The sequence below is a fragment of the Equus caballus genome, chromosome 14 (genome assembly GCF_041296265.1).
Source record: "Equus caballus isolate H_3958 breed thoroughbred chromosome 14, TB-T2T, whole genome shotgun sequence".
NCBI classification, from domain to species: Eukaryota; Metazoa; Chordata; class Mammalia; order Perissodactyla; family Equidae; genus Equus; species Equus caballus.
In genome coordinates, this window is record NC_091697.1 from 52,915,516 (window position 1) to 52,936,224 (window position 20,709).

Genomic DNA, 20,709 nt, shown 5'->3' on the forward strand with positions numbered 1-20,709 from the left:
TTCTTATTGAGTGCTTGCCATGTGCCAAACACTGTTCGAAGCACTTGACATGCATCTTCTCTTACACCTCAAGCAATCCCTTTGCAGATTAGGAACTGAGGCTCAGGGAGGTTAAGCCCATCCATACAGTTTAAGGAATGGATATATAGCAGAGAGGTTGAAAGGAGGGCTCTGGATAAGTTGGGAGGGGATGCACACTCAGATTGGGGCAGACAGTGTCACAGCTCTTCAGTTGGAAGGAAAGACACGTGCTAGAGGGTGTCACCAGTGATGGGTAAGCCCTGCTTGTCAGGCTAATGTGCTTGTACTTGCTCCTCTAAGCTCCACACCAACTGTTCCTTTCCTCTGTGTCTTTCTCTTAGGTGACCAAATGCTATGATTTGACCTAAAGAACTGGAGCTGGGAGTCCTGGCCCTGCTACAGTCTGGCTGTGGGATCTTGGGCACATTCCTGCCCTCTCTGGACCACAGTGTCATCTCTGAAAGGAGCCTTACCCAGTCACTTCCAACACAGCCCATGGGTCTCTATTCATAGCTCCAGAGCACAATTAAGCTCAAATGTAGGAGCAGCTTTTAATTAACTTTAGCCTTTTCCCAAAATAGCCCCTTGGACACAGGACAGGCACAGAGGAGGGGGACAGGAGAGAGAGCAGAGGCCTTTTTGTCTGTACATTCTTTTTTTTTTTTTTAAAGATTTTATTTGGGCCTGGCCCCGTGGCCGAGTGGTTAAGTTCGCGCGCTCTGCTGCAGGCGGCCCAGTGTTTCATTGGTTTGAATCCTGGGCGCAGACATGGCACTGCTCATCAAACCACGCTGAGGCAGCGTCCCACATGCCACAACTAGAAGGACCCACAATGAAGAATATACAACTATGTACCGGGGGGCTTTGGGGAGAAAAAGGAAAAATATATTTCTTCGTTGTGGGTCCTTCTAGTTGTGGCATGTGGGATGCCACCTCTACATGACCTGATGTGCCGTGCCATGTCCGCGCCCAGGATTCGAACCAGTGAAACCCCAGGCCGCTGAAGCAGAGCATGCGAACTTAACCACTTGGCCACAGGCTGGCCCCTGTCTGTACATTCTTGAGTGGATGAATTTTCCAGCCCCCTCTTGCAGTTTTGGCTAGGCTCGTGGTTAGGTCTCCAGATCCAGAGACAGCATCTCTTCTTCCTCTCCGTCTTTGCAGTCTTTATTCATTCGTTCATTCATTCATTCATTCCTCAAAGTGAGGGATCCTTCTCTGTGGCAAGCATTGTTTTAGGACCAGATGGACAGGCAGGTGGTGAGGCTGCCTCTGTCCTAGTCCAACTGGCCACCAGGTGTCACCAGTGACAGCTATCCAGCCTCTTGCAGGTCTGAGAAAAGATGGGCTGAGATGGGGAAGTATGGACTGGTGAATCTGACCAGCTCTGCTCCGCCAGCCTGAATCAGAAGAAAGTTCCTCAAGCGGGAAAAAAATCCACCTCTTCACCCCTACCCTACTAAAAAGATACCCTCATGACTTCCTCAACAAGCCAGCTTGCCTGGGACCTTGGGAACTCACTACCTCTGTCCAGTCTGGAATTCTCTCTGCAGCCTACCCCTCACAGAGTCCACCAGGCTTCTTGTAAACGCTTTTAGGGACCACAGCTCACTACCTCACAGGCAGCCTATGTTATTAGAAGATTCTTCCTGATTTAGAACCAAAATTTGACACTCACTTTGATTTGTCCTACTTTTGTCTTCTGTGGTCAGAAGGCTCTTCTGCCCCATACAGTCCTTTAGAGAGTTGAAGAGATCGCTCAGCTCTCCTGAGTTTCTTTGTTTGTTCATCATTCATGACTATACATAGAACATTTACTGTGTCTCAGGCCTCAGGGGCACAGCAGAGAGCAAGCAAGGTTGATTCCTGTCCTCCCATGGCTTATAGTCTGCATGGGAAACCAACAACCATGCACAAGGCCAAATAGGAGAGATACCGGCTGACTCAGAGCAAGGGGAGAGGCTCTCACTCAGCCTAGGAAAACTTCCTGGGGAGATCTCCCTGTAGTCAGGCAAAGGGTGAGCAACTTCAATGCTGTTCAAGTATCAAAGTTTTTACGAAAAAAATGGAAGTATTTTGCTGGCGCCCTGAGCTTCATCTGCTCCTTGTGAAATGCAGCATCATGGGGAGAGGAGGAGTGTTTGGGGGACAGCGTAGGCGACAGAAAGAGCTATCCAGGCAGGGAGAGAAAGTGTGGAGTGCCTGGAGCACTGATAAGGCCCAGTCTCGTTAGAGTGCACAACTGAGGGAGGAGCTGTGAGGCAAGAGGCCCAAAAAGGAGGAAGAACCACCTTCAGGCCCTTCAATGGACACGAGTGTCCAGTGCCCAGATCTGGTCTGACACGAGGTCTGGGGGAACCGTGAGGTCACCTCCCTTGATGCAGATACTAGATTCCCACAAACACAGTCCGGGAAGGCAGCAGCCTTCTGATGGTAACTTGTAGTGTGCATGTGGTCTTCTAAAGCCCTCAAAGATTCTCGAACTGCTAAGAGGACAGGGTGTCCCCATCAAGGGATCACATGCTGAATTAATGAACTTCACACTAAGCTGTATTTCTGTTGTTCTCTTGCTCATTTCCTTTTTCGGCAGTTTTTTGGGTTTTTTGTTTTTCGCTGGGGAAGATTTGCCCTGAGCTAACATCCGTGCCAATCTTCCTCTATTTTTTAGTATGTGGGCTGCCAGCACAGCATGGCTGCTAACAGAGCAGTGTAGGTCTGCACCTGGGAACTGAACCCTGGATGCCAAAGTGGAGCGTACCAAACTTAACCACTAGGCCACTGGGGCTGGCCCCTTTCACTTTTGATTACACAAACAGTATGCATTAATTTTAATAAAAATTTACAAATACAATAAACAAAATGAAAATCTAAAATTACCTTGTATTGGGGCTGGCCTGGTGACTGAATGGTTAAGTTTGCCTGCTCTGCTTCCATGGCCCAGGGTTTCACCAGTTCAGATCCTGGGCGTGGACCTAGCTAGTATGGCTCATCAAACCATGCTGAGGTGGTGTCCCACATAGCTCAGCTAGAAGGACCTACAACTAGAATATTGGGGGCTTTGGGGAGAAGAAAAAAATAAAATAAAATGAACTTGTATTATTGTATTTATTGTTGTGTAACAGATTACCCCAAAACTTAGTGGCTTCAAACAACAGACATTTATTCTCTTGTAGTTTCTCAGATTTGGGAATTTTGGAATGGCTTAACAGGTTTCTCATAAAATTGTAATCAGGATGTCAGCCAGAGCTGCAATCATCTGAAAGCTTGACTGGGGCTGGGGGTTTTACTTCCAAGGATGCTGATTTGTACTCCTGGCAAGATGTTGCTCGTTGTTGGTAGGAGGCTTTGTACTCATCACTTAGACCTCTCCATAGCTGCATGAGTGTCTTATGACATAGCAGCTGACTGTCTCCAGAGCAAGTGATCCAAGAAAGAGGATGAGGAAAAAGCCACAATGCCTTTTATGATCTAGTTAGTCCTATACTTGGGAGGGGAATTAGGCTCACCTCTTGAAGGAAAGAGTATCAAAGAATGTGTGGATATCTTTTTAAACCTCCAGATACTCCAAATCCCCTTCCAAAATAACCATTATAAACATTTTGTTGTATTCACAATCACGATTTTTCTCATGCAAATATATACATCTACTTTAAAAAATAAAAATGGTATAATATACATCCTGTGATTTATTACTATTTTATCTAACGTTTGAATAGGTAATAATGCATACAAATAGTGCTTAAAAGTACAAAAGCACTAAAGGATATGCTGTTAAAAGTGAGTCTCCCTCTCTCCCTTGCTCTTAGCCACTCAGTTCCCCTCGCGGAAGTTCACCACCATCACCAGCATCTTGCATATTACAAACAAATATGCATGTCTACTTTTGTTTCCACACTCACTGTCCTGCGACTTGCTCTTTTACCTCACTATGTATCTCTCAGGTATTTCCATGTCAGCACATAGGAAACTGCCTCATTTTTTAAAGAGCTGCACAGCATTTCATTGCATGGAGGTGCCAGAGTTTATTTAATATGGCCCATTTTATAACTAGTTCTGTGACTTAAAAAAAAATACTATAAATGTCTTTCAGCGTCAGTAGATCTAGTGCTGCAGTATCGTTTGTTATGGTTGCTCATCATGTACTGTCATCATTTCAACTGATCCCCTGGTGTTGAAAGTTTGGGTTGCTTCCTATTTTCTCATGGTGGCTTTTCAGGCAAAAAGCATACATCTAGTGAGCCTCCTGGTACTATCCATCAGAAGCTTGAAAAATATGCATAATCTTTGACCCAGAAGTCCCACTTCTAAGAATCTCTCCTAATAATCAGAAAAGGAAGTGCATGAAGATGTACCTCCTTATGTTTGTTGCAAAGTTGCTTATAGTAGAGAAAAACGTACAAGAACCTAAATGCCCAATAACAGGCGACTAATTAAATCATAATTCATAATTCTTCACCATGGAATGCTGGGTATACACCTAAAATTATTAAGTAATTTTATTTTTATTGACCACAAATACACCTATGGGATGTTCCTTAGTTTTAAAAAAAAGCAGGTTACAAAACCATAGATATAATAAAATTAAGAAAACAATTCCCTTTACAATATCATTAAAAAGAATAAAATAGAAAACTGTTTGGTGGTTCCTTAAAAAGATAGACATAGAATTACTATTTGACCCAACGATTTTACTTCTAGGTATAGGCCCCAAAGAATCGAAAACAGGGACTCAAATAGAAACTTGCATGTGAATGCCCATAGCAGCATTATTCACCATAGGCAAGAGGTGGAAACAACCTAACTGTGCACCAACAAATGAATGAATAAACAAAATGCGATATATATACATAAAATGGAATATAATTCCATTGTCATAAAAAGGAACAAAGTTCTGATACATGCTACTACATGGGTGAACCTTGAAAACATTATGCTAAGTGGAATAAGCCAGACACAAAGGACCAATATTGTATGATTTCACTCATATAAAATATCTAGGATAGGAAAACTTATAAAACAAAAAAGTAGATTAGTGGTTACCACGGGCTGAGGGGAGGGAAAAATAGGGAGTTATTTGTTAATGAGTACAGAACTTCTGTTTGGGATAACGAGAAATTTTAGAATTAGGTCATGGTTATGATTGTAGAACATTGTGAAGGCAATTAATGCCCCTGAACTGTACACTTCAAATGGTTAAAATAGCAAATTTTATGTTATATGTATTTTACTATAATAAAAAATTCCAAAAAAAGTATAAAATACTTGGGAATAAATTTAACAAAAGAAGTGCAAAATATATACTTTATATACTGTAAGACATTGCTAAAAGAATTTTAAAAGATCTGAATAAATGGAAAGACATTTCATGTTCATGGACCAATATTGTTAGGATGGTGACACTTCCCAAACTGACCTATAGATTCAAGGCAGTCTCTATCAAAATCCCAGATGACTTCCTTGCAGAAAGTGACAAGTTGATCCTAAAATTTATGTGAAAATTTAAGGGACCCAGAACAGCCAAAAGAATCTTGAAAAAGAAAAGCAAAGTTGGAGGACTCACACTTCTTGATTTTAAAACATACTACAAAGCTACATACTACAAAGTAATTAAGATGGTGTGGACTTGTATAAGGATAAACATATAGATCAATGGAAAAGAATTGAGAATTCCTAAATGAACTCTCACATTTACAGTCAGTTGATTCTTGATAAGGGTGCCAAAACAATTCAGTGGAGAAAGGATAGTCTTTTCAACAAATGGTGCTAGGACAACTGGATATCTATATGCAAAAGAATTAATGTGAACTCCTAACTCACTATACATACAAAAAACTCAAAATGGACCCAAGACCTAAATGTAAGAGCCAAAACTATTACACTCTTAGAAGAAAACATAGGCATGAATCTTTGCGACTTTGATTAGGCAATAGTTTCTTAGATATAGCACCAAAAGGACAAGCAACAAAAGAAAAGATAGATACACTAGATTTAATCAAAATTAATAATTTTTGTGTTTGAAAGGACCATGAATAAAATGAAAACCCATAAAATAGGCGAAAAATTTTGCAAAGCATATATCGGATAAGGGACTTATATCTAGAATATATAAAGAACTCTTACAATAATTACAATACTAAATAATAATAATAATAATAGTAAAAAGACAAATAATCCAATTAAAAAATGGGCAAAGGGGGCCGGCCCAGCGGCGCAGCAGTTAAGCTCGCACATTCCTCTTCGACAGCCCGGAGTTCGCAGGTTCGGATCCTGGGTGCGGACATGGCACCGCTTGGCAAGCCATGCTGTGGTAGGCGTCCCACATATGAAGTAGAGGAAGATGGGCACGGATGTTAGCTCAGGGCCAGTCTTCCTCAGCAAAAAGAGGAGGATTGGCAGCAGTTGGCCGCAGATGTTAGCTCAGGGCTAATCTTCCTCAAAAAAAAAAAAAAATGGGCAAAGGATATAATAGACATTTCTCAGAAAAGATATACAATGGCAATAAGCATGTAAAAGATGCTCAACATCATTAGTCATCAGGGAAATGCAAATAAAAACCACAATAAGATACCACTTCACAGTCATTAGGATGGTTATAATCTAAAAAGACAGATAATAAATAAGTATTTTCTAGGATGTAGAGAAAGTAGAACCCTCATACGTTGCTGGTGGGAATGTAAAATAGTGCAGCCACTTTGGAAAACAGTCTGGTGGTTCTTCAAAAGGTTAACTATAGAGTTACCAAATGACCCAACAACACCACTCCAAGAGAAATGGCAATATATGTCCACACAAAACCTTATACGTGAATGTTCATAGCAGCATTATTCATAATAGTCAAAAAGTGGAAACTACTAAAATGTCCTCAATTAATGAATGAGTAAATAAATTCAGTATATCTATACAATAGAATGTTATTCAGCGATAAAAAGGAATGAAATTCTGATATATGCTACAACATGGATGAACCTTTAAAACACCGTAAGAAGACAGATACAATCACATATTGAATGATTCTATTTATGCTAAATGTCCAAAGTAGGTAAATCTACAGAGACACAAAATACATTAGTGGTTACCTGGGGGTGGAGTTGGGGTGAGGGTGGTTGGCAGGTGATGGTAACAGAATTTCTTTTTGGGGTGATGAAAATTTCTAAATTTACTTGTCCTAATGGCTGCACTACTATGTGAATATACTAAAAACTATTGAATTGTGAATTTTAAATAGGTGAGTAGTATGGTATATGAATTATATCTAATAAAGCTGTTACCAAAAACTAACAAACGAAAAAAACTGTAGCTCTCTCCACCCTGCTGGATACCTCTTTCAAGGAGGATGCGGGTCTATCACTCGCTCCCTGAAGCTATAGTAGCTCAGCCAGCTGTGCTTCCCCACCCCCAATCATGCATCATTCAGCCCCTCTTTCACTATCACATCTACCAGGATATTTTCCTATCCAGGAAAGACCATGGCACACCAGTTAGCTCCATAATGGAGCAATGGAATTGTAACAATGAGATGGCTGGAGTCAGACTCAGAACCACCCACGGATGGGACATCAAATCTCTGTGTCTGCTGGCGAGGTGACTTGAGCTCATGGTAGAGGCCAAGAAGACAGAGCCTGGCAACTCGAAGAGTGTGATTGTCAATGGTGTGATGGTGATGGTGGTGGTGGTGATTAGAGTTAGCAGTTACTGAGCATTTATAACAAGTCAGTTCTGTAAGTACATTATTTCTTCATCCTCATGACGATCATATGAGATAAAAGGTATTATTATCCTCATTTTAAGCATGAGGAAACTAATGCTCAAAGAAGTTAAATAACTGGGCCAATATCACACAGCTAAGAGAGGCAGAGGCCAGAGTGGATACCAGGTACACCACAGTCAACTGATATTAAATCTCTCTGACGTCCCTGTCCTAGCAGGATTCAGGGACTTTTACACATGACTATCAGGGACTCTTAAGCATGAAAGGCAATGTGTGGGCAAAAGGGTGACTCCTCTCCTTAGAGGCCAGAGGCCTCCCTACCCCACTCATGCTCTGTCCCAGGCCCAGTGTCCACTGAACTAGTGCTTAGGGGTTTATTTCTCTCCCAGGAACACTGATGACAAGCTTCAGGGAAGACCCATAGGAGCTGTAACTGGGCTAGACACAGAAACAAGAACCATTCGAGACCAATTTCCAGGCTGTCTGGAGGGAAGAAGCGACTATCAGGAAGTGAGGAGGAGGCCCCAGGAGCAAGCAGGCTGTGGAGCAGTGCGCTGGCACTCAGTGACACTGGCCTGAGGGCAGCAGCCTGGGAGCCAGGCAGCCTGGAACTTGGGCCTAACTTCCCTCTGTGGTCTTCACCTTCCTCCTTAGATGCCAGATGGTCAGTCTGGAAGAGCTTCAAGAGCCCATCAGCACAGCCGGTCTGTGTGGGTGTTGAGGACAATCCCATCCACGCAGCTGTTGTGATGCTCCCCAGACCCTGAGGCCCTAGCCTCAGCCCACAAAGCTCCTACCCACTCTCCAGTCCCCTTCTTATACCACGGACCCTGTCATAGGTTGAATTGTGGCCCACAAAAAGATATGTTGATGCTCTAAACCCCTAGTACCTGGGAATGTGACCTCATCTGGAGACAGTGCCTTTGCAGATGCAATTGAGTTAAGATGAGGTCATTAGAGTGGGCCTTAGTCCAATATGACTGGTGTCCTTATAAGAAGGGGAAATGTTGTGTGAAAACAGAGACACACAGAGAAAAAACTCTGTGACGATGGAGGCAGAGACTGAAGTACTGCGGCTGCAAGCCAAGGAGCACCAGGGGCTGCTTTTTTCCTGTAAGAAACATACAATGAGCATATTTAAGAGTCAACAAATACAAAATTACATCATCATTTTTAGTGGCTGCCCAACATTCCATTGTAAGATGAACCACAATTTAGTTAACCAGTGCCCTATTGTTGGGCATTTAGATAATTTTTAGTTTTTCTAAATGTAAATAACACTGCCACAAACATCTGAAAAATGGGCATCTTTGTGATCTTGTCTGATTATTTCTTGATGAAAAGTTCCTAGAAGTGGATTGCTAGGTCGATGACTTTGTGTGTTTTTAAGGCTTCTGATGCATAGTGCTAACCTGGCCTATAAAACAGAGGATCTTCCTGCAGGAGAAGGGGGCAGGGGTGAAGAATGAGTTGGAGAAAATGAGACCAGTGTGGAGCAGTGGAGCTGGCAGCAGGGGAGTTAGTGCTGGGCAGGTGGGCAGGATCCTGGAGGCCCAAGGCTGCTTGGCACAGCTGGACCTTGAGGCAGGTATGAAGTTGCCCACTCTGGGAGGACTCTGCTCAGGCCTTCTCTTGGGCAAACTTGACTTGCAGCTTTTTGACTTTGGTTTTGAAGCAGCTGAGCCTTTGCTCACCTCAGGGGGCCCCTTCGTGAGCCAATTGTAGGGGAGAGAAATTGTAGGGAATTTCCTCCATTCTTAGGAAATTATTATTATTATTATTATTATTATTATTTTATTTTTTTGAGGAAGATTAGCCCTGAGCTAACAGCCGCCAATCCTCCTCTTTTTGCTGAGGAAGACTGGCCCTGAGCTAACATCCATGCCCATCTTCCTCTACTGTATATGTGGGATGCCTACCACAGCATGGCTTGCCAAGCGGTGCCATGTCCACACCTGGGATCCGAACCGGCGAACCTCAGGCCGCCGAAGCAGAACGTGGGAACTTAACTGCTGAGCCACCGGGTCGGCCCCAAGGAAATTATTTTTAAAAATGAGAGTATTTTCAGAAAGCCTCCTTGCTCCTGAGAGGCCAGTGGCATCTACGCATGTGGTGTGTCTTCTCGTATGTGGTTGTGATGTGGGGGAGGGTTTAGGCAAGGGCCCTCTGACCTGGGCAGGAATGAATGATTGCTGCTCTTTGGGGGCCACCCCAATCCCACTCTCCAGATCTGCCCCATCCTGGAATCTAATCAGCTTATCAGTTTGCTTGAAGCTTGAAAGTTTCAGCATGAAACTTGCTCCTCTAGTTTTCCACCCCTTTCTGGGAAATCAAGACACAGAGGAAGCAGGGCTTTGGACCAACCCACTCACCTGGCTTCACATCCCCTCTCCCTCATTTACTAGCCTGTGGGACCTGGGGCAAGTTAATTCACCTCACTGAGCCTCAGATTACCCATCTGTAAATTGGGGATACTATTATTTCTGTCTGACAGGGTGGCTGAGTGAATTAAGTGAAACACCTGGCATAATGTCTTGAGCATGGTAAACACTTTATTATTATTATTATTATTATCATCATCAACATGACTGCCTTTTTGGCTGAAACCACCGGGTTCTCTCTGAGAAGTCACAGGCAGGGCCACTTCCTGTGAGAGCTGAAACCCCAATCCCCTGCAGCCTTTCTGCTCCTACCAAGCCCTTTACTCGAAAGGCTGCTGTTACAGGAAATGACTGCCCACTTTCCCCGCCTCCCTCATAACTCCGCAGTCTCCAGAAAAAGAGGATCTGCCTCTGGAAATCAGAATAAAATAATCAGGCAGGGCAGCATGCTGTAGTGCGTGTGCTGCCTTTGGCTGAGTGTGCTGAGTCCTGCGTGGGTTTTGGTGGAGTGTGTTTTCACCACGGGGGCTTGAGGGGAAGCTGGTGTTCCGGGTTGGGGCTGCAGGGAGTGCTAGGGAGTTTCTGAGCACCCTTGCTTTGGCGTAGCAAAGGGCAGTGGAATGGGGACCTTCTCAAGCTTTCACCCCCAGCCACCCTAAGACTTGGGCGTGGCGCATCAGGGCCTTGGTGGGAGGGCTCCTCCTGCCTCCCTGCGGTGCAAGAAATCTCTTCCTCCCCAGAGCACTCTAAGCTGCAGGTCCGGTGAGCTGCCAGGGCTGGAATGTGGTAGAGAAAACTTCAATTGCTTTTGACCTTTTATTTTTCAGGCTGCACCCAGAGAGGCTGCCTTTGGTTGCCGGGAGCCTTTGCACTGGAACTTCTGTTCCTGTTGTCTTCCAGAAACAGCCTGTGATCTGGGAGGTAGAAGGTAAGATCAGGAGGAGCCCAGCCAGAGCTCTAAGGCTGAGGCCCCCGGAACCCAGAGGTGAGTGGCAGCCTTCTGACTGCCCTGCCCCCAACCCCTGAACTGTGGTTTTCAGCTTTGCTGACTAAGGTCCTCCCTGGGGTGGATTCTGGGGAGAGGGAAGCCTAGGTCCCCAAGGGTCCCTAGGTGGGTGGGACAGCTGCTGCCTTCTTTCTTCACCACATCCGTGGTCTCGCTGGGGTTGGGTGGGGTATATATATGTGGGCGCGTGCACTTCTCCACCTGCTCTATTTTCAACAAATCTCTCCTGGACAGGAGCTCTGGGATGCTGTATGCCCAGGCTGTCCCCTAGGGGTGTCTCCAAGAGCAGCCTCTGGGTAGAGAGCTGGGGGAGGTGCCCAGCCAGGGCCTCAGTTCTGGAGCAGGAGAGTGAGGGGAGCACAGCCGTGGATTTCTTGGTACCCACAGATGCCTCACTCCAGCCTGCACCCGTCCATCCCACAGCCCAGGGGTCACAGGGCCCAGAAGGCAGCCTTGGTCCTGCTGAGTGCCTGCCTGGCAGCCCTCTGGGGGCTAGGGGAGCCGCCAGACCACATTCTCCACTGGCTGGTACTCCACCTGGCCTCACTGCAGCTGGGGCTGCTGTTGAAGCGTGCCTGCAGTCTGGCGGAAGAGCTGTGCCACATCCACTCCAGGTGACTCCCTGTAGTACCCATGGCAATTGGCCACCCAATATGTCTCACTCCCTTCACCCCAGCCCTGCCCCCCCTTGGATCTCTCTGGCTGAACTAGGTTGGAGTCTGTGGCTTGGCTGTCACCTTCAGGTACCAGAGCAGCTACTGGAGGGCTGTGCAGGCCTGCCTGGGCTGCCCCATCCGCGGTGGGACCCTGCTGTTACTGTCCTGCTATTTCTACTACTCCCTCCCAAACAAAAATGGCCTGTCCTTCATTTGGATGCTTGCCCTCCTGGGCCTCTCACAGGCACTGAACATCCTCCTGGGCTTCCAGGTATGAAACAGAGGGAGGTGTGGAGGGTGTGGCCAAGTGGAGGTTGTGGCTAGTGTGACCTGCTCTGAGCTCAGTACTGGGAGTGGGACTAGTTTAGAGTTGGTCCTTAGATTGGAGTCTGTGATGTCCTGGAACAGTGGGTTCAGCAATGGCAGAAAAGGGAGAAATTAGGCAGCAGTTTGGGAAATCTTTTTGGAGGAGGAGGGTTCTGGTTGTCCTTCATGGAGGTCCCCCAGCCCCACCCTGCTGTCCATAGGGCCTGGCCCCAGCTGAGGTCTCTGTAATCTGTGAGGAAAACAACTTCAACGTCGCCCATGGGCTGGCATGGTCATATTATACTGGGTACCTGCGGCTGATCCTGCCAGGTGGGCCATCCTCTATGCCTCTATTTCCAGATCTACAAGACAGATAATAAGACACATAGCCTCTTGTGTTTCCAGAACTAGCTATATTTTTCAAAGAATTTTCATGTCTAACAAATCATTTGATTCCCAAAGCAATCCTGTAGGCATGAAGGATGTTATTATTATGCCTGGTTTACAGGAAGGAATATGGGGCTTAGAGCCATTAAGTGACTTGACCAAGAATTCTTTCAATAAATGTTTACTGCATGCTATGTGCCCTTCATGTGCATTTTCTCTTTTAATTCACACCCTGTGAAGAAGGGATAATCGTCATCTCTGTTTTAGAGACAAAAAATTGTGGTTCCGAGAGATAAAGTGACTTGTCCAAAGTCACACAGCTTAGTAAGAGGAAGAGACAAGATTTGAACCCGGGTCTGCTCAGATCCTGGACCCCTGACCACTCCACTTTGAGCCCAAGTGTCCTGTCTCATTCTTCTGACTTGCTGGCCAAGGCCCTGGTTCTCCCATAGCCTTTTGCTGTCTTCCCTTGACACCAGGGCTTCTGCTGGGAAATGGGTCTGGAGCTAGAGGCCTAGCTCAGTGCACCTGGGAGCGCTGGGAATGTCACCTTCCAGGGCTCTGCCTGTCGCTCAGAGTCCTGAAAGGTGTGGTAGGAAGGAATGGGACTGACACAGAAATCTGGACAAAGGCCAAGTGAGGGGAGAGCGGGGCGGTGGGAGCAGGTGAAGAGGTGGGGAGGATTCCGGATAATCTGCCCCTGCCGGCTTCCGGATAATGCGAGTGGACTAGACCATTCCCTTGCACCCGCACATCGAGGGGACCAATCGTCTGGGTCTCTGTCCTGGGTGCGGTGGAAGACAAGGTTAATGAGAATGATTTCCTGGGCCTCTCCACCCAGGGCTCCGGGCCCGGATCCAAGTTTACAATCAGCTCCACAACAACGTACTATGCGGCGCAGGGAGCCATCGGCTGCACATCCTCTTCCCATTGGATTGTGGGGTGCCTGACGACCTGAGTGTGGCTGACCCCAACATTTGCTTCCTGCATGAGCTGCCCCAGCAAAGTGCTGACCGTGCTGGCATCAAGGGTCGGGTTTACACCAACAGTGTCTATCGGCTTCTGGAGAACGGGCAGCCGGTGAGTGTTCAGGGAGGTGGGTGCTGGTGGGGAGGGTCAGACCCAGAGCCCCAGAACTTCAACCCCTGGCCAAGCACTGAAAAAATTTCATTGCCCTTCTCTGAGCCTCAGTTTCCCCAATTGGTCCCAGGGCTGGGCAAGATTCAGCTCCGAATGATAATAATGATATGCAACACTTATTGAACACTTATTGTATGCCAGACGTTATTCTAGGAGCTTCATCTGACACCTCACCGAATCCTCACCACTATCCTGTGGGGTAGGGACTGTTATGCCCCTTACTTTACAGATTAGGAAACTGAGACTCAGAGAACTATCAAGAAAGTAGATGATTTCAACCTGAGTTTACCAGGCTCAGGACCATAAAGCTGCCCTAGATGAAAGCTGTGAGAATGTTTGAAGGATTTCATGTGGCTGGAAGGAAACCCAGACCAGGGTTGAACCCCAGAGCCCAGCCCCCAGACTCAGTTTCCAGCTGGAGCAGTTGATAGCCTAACTCCATGGGCCTTGCCCTGGGATCTTAGGAGGAGGATCTGTGAAGGGTAAATTTAACACAACCCTGGCCCTGATTTTAGGAATGGGGCATCAGAGGCAAAGGCCAATCAGATAGCATAGACCCCATCAGGATGAATTTCTCCCAGGACACCATGTCTACAGACTGAAAGAGTGGGGCCCCAGCAGTGGCACTGGGGTCCAGAGTCTGTCTGCTTGGCCCTTGGTTGAATCTGGTCTTCCTCTTACCTCCTCCAGGCAGGCGCCTGTGTCCTGGAGTATGCCACCCCCTTGCAGACCCTGTTTGCCATGTCACAGGATGGCCGAGCTGGCTTTAGCCGGGAAGATCGGCTTGCGCAGGCCAAACTCTTCTGCCGGACACTTCAAGACATCCTGGCAGATGCCCCTGAGTGTCAGAACAACTGTCGCCTCATTGTCTACCAGGGTGAGGGGTTGACAAGATGGGGAGCAGGAGAAGTCAGGGATCCCAGGGGTCTCCCAGAGGGTCAGAAGGAGATATGGCAGTACCATACCCTGGGCATTGGTGGTCATTCAAGTGGTCATTCAAGCCCTGTCCCTTCCTCCCCTGGGAGAGGTCCCACCTCCCCACCTTGGGACACTTGATTGCTTTCTGGGGTCTTTGGCTATGGGTCTTGGGTGGAGCATGAAGAAGTGGGCTCTAGGGGCCCCTCACTTCAACTAGGGATGCTAGAGGAAGCAGAAGAGCCCCAGGCCAGGAACCAAGAGACCCAGGTTGCAGCCTCAGCTCTGCCACTCCCTTGCTGTGTGATCTTGGGCAGCTCTCTGCCCCTCTCTGAGCATCATCCCTAAAAGTGAGAGTGGAATTCTGTTAACTCTAAAACCACTTCTAGTTCTAGGATTCCATGAAACTCTAATCCCAATGGCTAGGAGCGGGGAGGCAGTACAGGGAGGTCGGGGAGAGGGAAGGTTGGAGGATCTGCCCAGCAAGTCCTCTGGGTGTGTTGGAGTGGGAATGTGCGAGGGCCTCATCCCACTCCCCCACTTTCCTCACCCCCATTCTAGAACCTGCAGATGGAAGCAGCTTCTCCCTGTCACAGGAGATTCTCCAGCACCTGCGGCAGGAGGAAAGGGAGGTTACTGTGGGCAGCGCGGAGACCTCGGTGGTGGCCACTTCCTCCACTCTGTCCCAAGACCCCCAGCTCCTCATCAGTGGCATGGAACAGCCTCTCCCACTCCGCTCGGATGTCTTCTGAGGCCCAGGGTCACCTTGCCTGAGCCCCCAGCGATTCCCAAGACTCTAGATTGGGGGCTTTCTTCAACAACTGGATTCCCAGCAGAATCGTTTCCTCTCACAGGAGGCCTCTCAGAGAAGGTCCCTGGACTTGACATCTCAAGAAGAGCCCTATGACCTTGGGCAAGTTGTTTCACCTCTCTGAGCCTCAGTGTCCTCATCTATGAAATGGGATTATAATCACGGCCTACATACCTCACAGGGTTGTTGTGAGGATTATGACGGCATGGAAGTTTTTTGTAAACTCTAAATGCCAAGTAAACTTAAGGGATGTGCCAAGTGTCTTCCATTGGGCCTTCTGGACCTACTCTCCACCCTTCTCCTCCTCTGCCCTGGAATCACATCAACAGGCTCCATTGCCCTCTGGCCTCTGGATCATGTTCTGTCAACAGAGAACCCTAGTGGAGGGAAGGAGGAGGGTGAGTTTGGGCCGTTTATTCTCCCAGCTCCCTCCCTGTGGTATCAAGGTCACTGTGGGCTTTGGGCATCTGTCCACCTAAAGTCACAGCTTGGAGACCCTCTCCATAACTCTGTGTATCTCCAGGTTCTGGTAACTGCTTCCTCCCCCTGCCCCTTCAGGCCTAGCAGGGGTACTGGCTCCCCTGATGCTCATCATGGAGCTCTCACTTTCACTTGCGGTTTCCTTATACCTGCTCTTTCTAAATAGACCCCTTTTTAAACACGCCTCTGATTATCCATTTCAGTGTGCCATCTTTTTCTGGCCGGACTCTGATTGATGCCAGCAAATGGCATTTATTATCCACATTGTCCAAATCTGCTTGCACAGACATACTTCCTTGCACCCCTCCTTATCCTAGTACAGGGCAGTGGGGTCGTGGGTATTGTTTCAATGTGGACAGAGCCCACTGATCAGGCTGTGGGCATAGACTTGGGCAGCATTTCCCACTCCACCTGCCCTTTTGATGCCCTTGTCACCAGTGGGAGGCTTGGGGAACAGGGAGGGGCCTGATCCAGCATGCAGATGCCATGAGGGGTACACAGCTGTGTCCTTGGCAAGCGGCGGCCCAAAGGAGCAGGGACCATTGAATAAATGCCCTCAGACAAGAGAGCCTGCAAAGGGATAAGATGGGAAGAAGGTTTGTGTGAGGAGATGGACATACTCTGAGGGACCTTGAACAACACAGCCAGCCACCTGCCATATCTTATGCCATTACTGTTAGGAGCTGAGCTGCTCCAACAACACTCTAGTGGCAAAATTGCCCCCATCTGGGAGGGCAGGTGACCCATTTCTACCAGTTCCATCCATCCCACCCAGGACTTGTTCCCTCCCTTCTCCCTTTGTTTTTATCACAAATGCTCGATATGAATTTCTGAGTACAGTATCGCTGTGAGAAAGGCTCCACACACAGACACACATTTGCCAGACGGAACTGACTGCCCCCATGGATGACAGAACCAAGCGACTGAGGGGGAAAACAGTCATTTCCTCTCCCCAGCTGTCTAGCTATTCTGCCCCCAAGGCCTGAGGATCCTCCAACATCACACCAGTCACTCTTACATCTAGAAACCAGCCCCAGATCAAGGGCCTGCCCAACGTGACCTTTCCCCACACATCCAGCCCCCAACATGGTGCTCAGGTGTGGAGTCTGATGGCCCCAGGTTCAAATCCTGACTCCACCACTTAGTAGCTGTGCCCACCTAGGTGTCTTGATATCCCCAACGGTGAAATGGGGATAACAGTGGCTTCTCTTCCCAACGTTGTTATGAGGAGCGAATGGTACAATATCTGTAGGTCCACAGATTAGCCTGGTGCCCAGAGCATAGCTGGCCCACAAGAAGGAGCAGCTATTAACATTATAGCTGCCTCTCACCAGTCCCAAAGGAGGCAAGCCAGTCCTCTGCACACATTACAATCTCTACCTCTGTTCTTCTTCATCTTCCGTTATTTCCCAGCCTCCCTGACTGTGCTGGGGTCTCACTGAGGGCAGGCCCCAGGGTTGATGTGCTGCCCTCGGGGGTTCCCCAGGGTAAAGCACCCAGAGGTCCCTCCCTCCATAAATGCCTGTCTGCATGTTCTTGATTCACGTAAGTGACATTCAGAGGTGTCAGGGAAAGAGGTGCCGTTCCAGAGAGCTACTGTGAGGCTCAGCTCTGCCTTCCTGGCCTCCTGCATCTTCCCACCCTTCATATCCCTCTTCCTGCAGGTCCTCTCCCCACTCCTTCCTGCCCCCAGACAAGTTCCATGGAGCTCCTTTTCCTTTCCTCATCTCCCACCAGCCAGAAGGTTCTGGATCTGGGAAATCTCCTAGGATAAATTCTAGACTAGTTCCAACAGGCTCCCATACACAGAAGATGGGAGGTAATGAAAACCTCCAAATTTCCCCCACCCCATCCTGGGAAGGCAGGGCAGAGTCATGCCCCAAGATAGTGCGAGCCATTTAAAAGCAATTTGGGGAACTATAATTGGTACTCGGGGCTTTGCAAGGGCCTTGCAAGTGTTGACAAGGCCTGGGCCTTGACAGCCAAAGGGATGTGCCCCAACCAGGGAAGGGCAACAGATTTCCCTTCCTTTCCTGAGTCCCAAGAAGGCAGACCCCTGTGTTCTTCACCTTGGTTCTCCTGCCTGGCTCTCCTAGGACCTGGCAACTGTGTAGGCAGGGCCTCTACGGGGAGCCTCTGACATCCCTGCAGGAGGGTGGGCTTGGTGGTGAAATCTTCCAAGGTAGACTCACTTTGACACCCAAATAGGAGGCGATTAGGAGTGGGAGGAGGGAGGAGGGACTCGGAGAGGGAGGTACAGGGGTCTGGTGGTCCCTGAAAAGAGGGCAGTAGCTTTGCAGGGGTGGCCTTGGGCACTGGGAATGCTCACAGCAGCATGTTTCTGGGCAGGGCCCCCAAGTTTCTTTTATTTCTCCTGTGCATACAGGGCTTCCTCTAGAAATATTCTGCTGAGAGGGCAGCTCCTGCCGAGTCCACGTGTCCACTTCCAAAGCTCTGAAGCCCAGGCCCCAATATGCTTTTGACCTAATTCTCTGTGCAGTTTCTTGTTCTGAGCCAAGTCAGGCCAACTTTCCAAAGTCTCCTTCCTACAGGTATGTGACTTCATCAGTGCTGAGCCTAGGCCCATCTGGCACAAGGCAGAAGCCAGAGACAGGAGGTCCTGGCCAGGCATCTTCGTGACTGTCTGGAGGGTCCAGCACTCGCCAGTGGATGAGGTAGATGCCACCCTCTGGCTTTGGGACTGATGGTTCTCTGGAGAGAGTGGCATGGCCGTGGTGTAGCCTTGGCCCAAAGTGGACTACCACCACGATACAGACTGCCAGCAGGACAAAGACAGCGACGATGACAGAGAGCAGGGGCAGCCCGTCCCCTCGAGGTGGTTCCCAGGTCCCGCTGAGCACCTTTGGGAGTTGCTTCTGGGGTTCCTGCTCTGCTGAGCTGTTCACAGCTGGAGAAAGCCAGGGATAGTGGCCAGCCTGGGACGGGAGTGGCAGAGAGAGAAGGTGATGTGAGCATGTATACATAGAAAAATACCAAAATAGAGAGAGACAGACATCCAAAGAGAACTGAGAGAGACACACACAGGGAGCCTCAGAGAGAGAGAGAGGAACAGAGACAAAGAAAGAGAGACAGAGTTAAGACATGGAGAGAGAGAGAGAATAGAAAGACAGAGAAACATAGAGATAAACACACACAAAGCAATAGAGAGAATAAAAGAAAAAAGACAGATGGGAGATACAGAGAGAAAGAATACAAAGAGAAAAAGAGAAAGAAAAAGAGAGAGAAAGAGGAAGAAAAAGAAAGAAGTGAAATAGATATGGAGAGACAGAGACAGAGAAAAACGAAACAGAGATAGGGAGACAAAGTCATTCAGAAAGGGACAAAGAGGAGGCTTCGTTACGGTCTGGAATACAGAGTTTGGCTCCCCAAGTCCTCCCACTACTCTTTCTTTCCAGGTCTCCAGCAAAATTCCTAAATAGATCCTATGTCCTGGGTCAGGAATCTTAGCACACTACAGGCTGCTGTCCCACATCCTGGGCAGAGGGCAGGGAACAGCTGCTTCTTAAAGTCCTGGGAAAAGGGAGTCATTGTGTCCTGCCTCTTAGGTGCTCCCTACTCTCAACTCACATGGAAAGCAGAGGGCGGTACCCTGGGCGGAGGGAGAGAGGAAGAAGAGACATGAACCCGAGAACCTTGGGGTGAGGAAAGAGGGATACCTCATCCCATAATCCCCTCCGCCCCCCCCCCCCCCCCCCCCCCCAGGTATCAGGATCAAGTTCAGGGGCCTGGAGAGGAGGGGCTGCCCAGTTGATTCCTGGTTCTGTCCAGGATGGACTAGAGACCTCACGCCAGCCTCTTTCACGGTCCCAGCGTTCTTCTGCCAAAAGCTGGAGGTCATGATCCTTACCTCTGTCTGTCTTCACCCTGCTAAGTGTTGAGCAGGGATTGCCATGAAGGTAGCAAACCTCCAAACTGTAAATCCCAGAGCTGGCAAGGTCACCACAGGCTCAAGAAACTTTTTCTCCCTAGCCTCCTCTTCCTCAGCCAGACCATCAGGAGCAGACCCTCTGGGGAGGAGCCTCTCCCCTGATCCTGAGTCCTCAGCCTGGCCCTCCTCATGGGTAGGCAACTGGGGTCCAAGAAAGGCATTCAGGACAAACTCACTCCCTTTAGTTCCTCAGTCACAATGTCCACCCTCTCCCATCCCCAACACGTGTCCCTTCACATTTGGAAAGTCCAATACCCACCCCCACTTGAAAGTCTGAGGCTGTCTGGGGCCCAGGTCACACAGCTCCCAGGGCAGCGGGTGGGGAAGCAGCTCCGGAAGTACAGGGGCTAAAAGGGAAGCGCAGGCTGGTGAAAGGCTTGGGGCCCCTGCCGGGAGTCAGACCAGCCTGGCAGGAGGGGGTGAGTCAAGAGAGTCTACCTGGTGCATTGTCTGGGCCGGCGCAAGGCTCCCTCAGGACTGGCGGTCAGCCGGGCAAAGGAGAGCCTGCCGCCCCAGCCCAGCCCCTACCCGGAGCTGCCACGTCTGTGGGGCTCACGGGGCACACACCCTCTGCACACACAGCCTCATCGCTCTCTCCCGCGCTTTCACTTCCGTGAACATCATCGGGACTATCCTGGCCGGCCCTTAACTCTGATAGAAACTTGATCTTATTCTTGGGCCCCTCCTTTCATGCTCCCTGCCAGCTTTAGGAGCCTGGGTCTACCTGCCCATCCCTCCTCCACCAGATTCCAGACACTTGGCCAGCACCCCCACCACGCCCCGCCCCCACCAGGACCTATCAACCGCCCCCCCCCCCCCAACTGATCTCTCAAGTTACAGTCCTAGGATTTTTTTTTCAATGCAGTATCTCAAACACACTGGAAAGTGTAGACTATTATACACTAAATCTCTCTGGCCCAACCACCAGCTCTGTCCATCTCAATGGTTT

The 20,709-nt window shown here is 48.6% G+C and overlaps 2 protein-coding genes across 19 annotated transcripts; one reads left to right on the plus strand and one right to left on the minus strand.

Moving 5' to 3' along the window:
• The first annotated feature begins 10,416 nt into the window (after nucleotides 1-10,416).
• On the plus strand, nucleotides 10,417-15,589 carry STING1 (stimulator of interferon response cGAMP interactor 1). 17 transcript variants are annotated; one of them, XM_070234152.1, is made up of 8 exons: nucleotides 10,417-10,546; nucleotides 10,938-11,095; nucleotides 11,504-11,730; nucleotides 11,860-12,043; nucleotides 12,300-12,408; nucleotides 13,307-13,545; nucleotides 14,296-14,482; nucleotides 15,082-15,589. In XM_070234152.1, exons 3-8 carry the CDS (start codon nucleotides 11,504-11,506, stop codon nucleotides 15,270-15,272), a joined length of 1,137 nt encoding a protein of 378 aa, XP_070090253.1. In that variant the 5' UTR covers nucleotides 10,417-10,546; nucleotides 10,938-11,095; the 3' UTR covers nucleotides 15,273-15,589. The 17 variants fall into 17 exon arrangements, with proteins under 17 accessions (XP_070090253.1, XP_023473371.1, XP_070090258.1 ...); XM_023617603.2 differs by having other exon boundaries at nucleotides 10,433-10,603; XM_070234157.1 differs by having other exon boundaries at nucleotides 10,433-10,546; nucleotides 11,540-11,730.
• A 2,556-nt stretch (nucleotides 15,590-18,145) lies between these two features.
• SMIM33 (small integral membrane protein 33) lies at nucleotides 18,146-20,338 on the minus strand. 2 transcript variants are annotated; one of them, XM_070234159.1, is made up of 2 exons: nucleotides 20,199-20,338; nucleotides 18,146-18,747 (listed from the first exon to the last, which is right to left on the minus strand). In XM_070234159.1, the coding sequence occupies exons 1-2, from the start codon at nucleotides 20,205-20,207 to the stop codon at nucleotides 18,358-18,360; spliced, it is 399 nt and encodes a 132-aa protein (XP_070090260.1). In that variant the 5' UTR covers nucleotides 20,208-20,338; the 3' UTR covers nucleotides 18,146-18,357. The 2 variants fall into 2 exon arrangements, 1 of the variants encoding a protein (XP_070090260.1); XR_011425555.1 differs by lacking the exon at nucleotides 20,199-20,338 and adding an exon at nucleotides 19,680-19,818 and having other exon boundaries at nucleotides 18,612-18,747.
• Nucleotides 20,339-20,709: the final 371 nt, after the last annotated feature.

Coding starts and splice junctions, on each gene's coding strand:
- STING1 (XM_023617601.2), top strand. CDS start 11,368: ATGCCCAGGCTGTCCCCTAGGGGTGTCTCCAAGAGCAGCCTCTGGGTA. Junction 11,731..11,859: donor CTGTGCCACATCCACTCCAG/GTGACTCCCTGT, acceptor TGTCACCTTCAG/GTACCAGAGCAGCTACTGGA. Junction 13,546..14,295: donor TTCTGGAGAACGGGCAGCCG/GTGAGTGTTCAG, acceptor TACCTCCTCCAG/GCAGGCGCCTGTGTCCTGGA.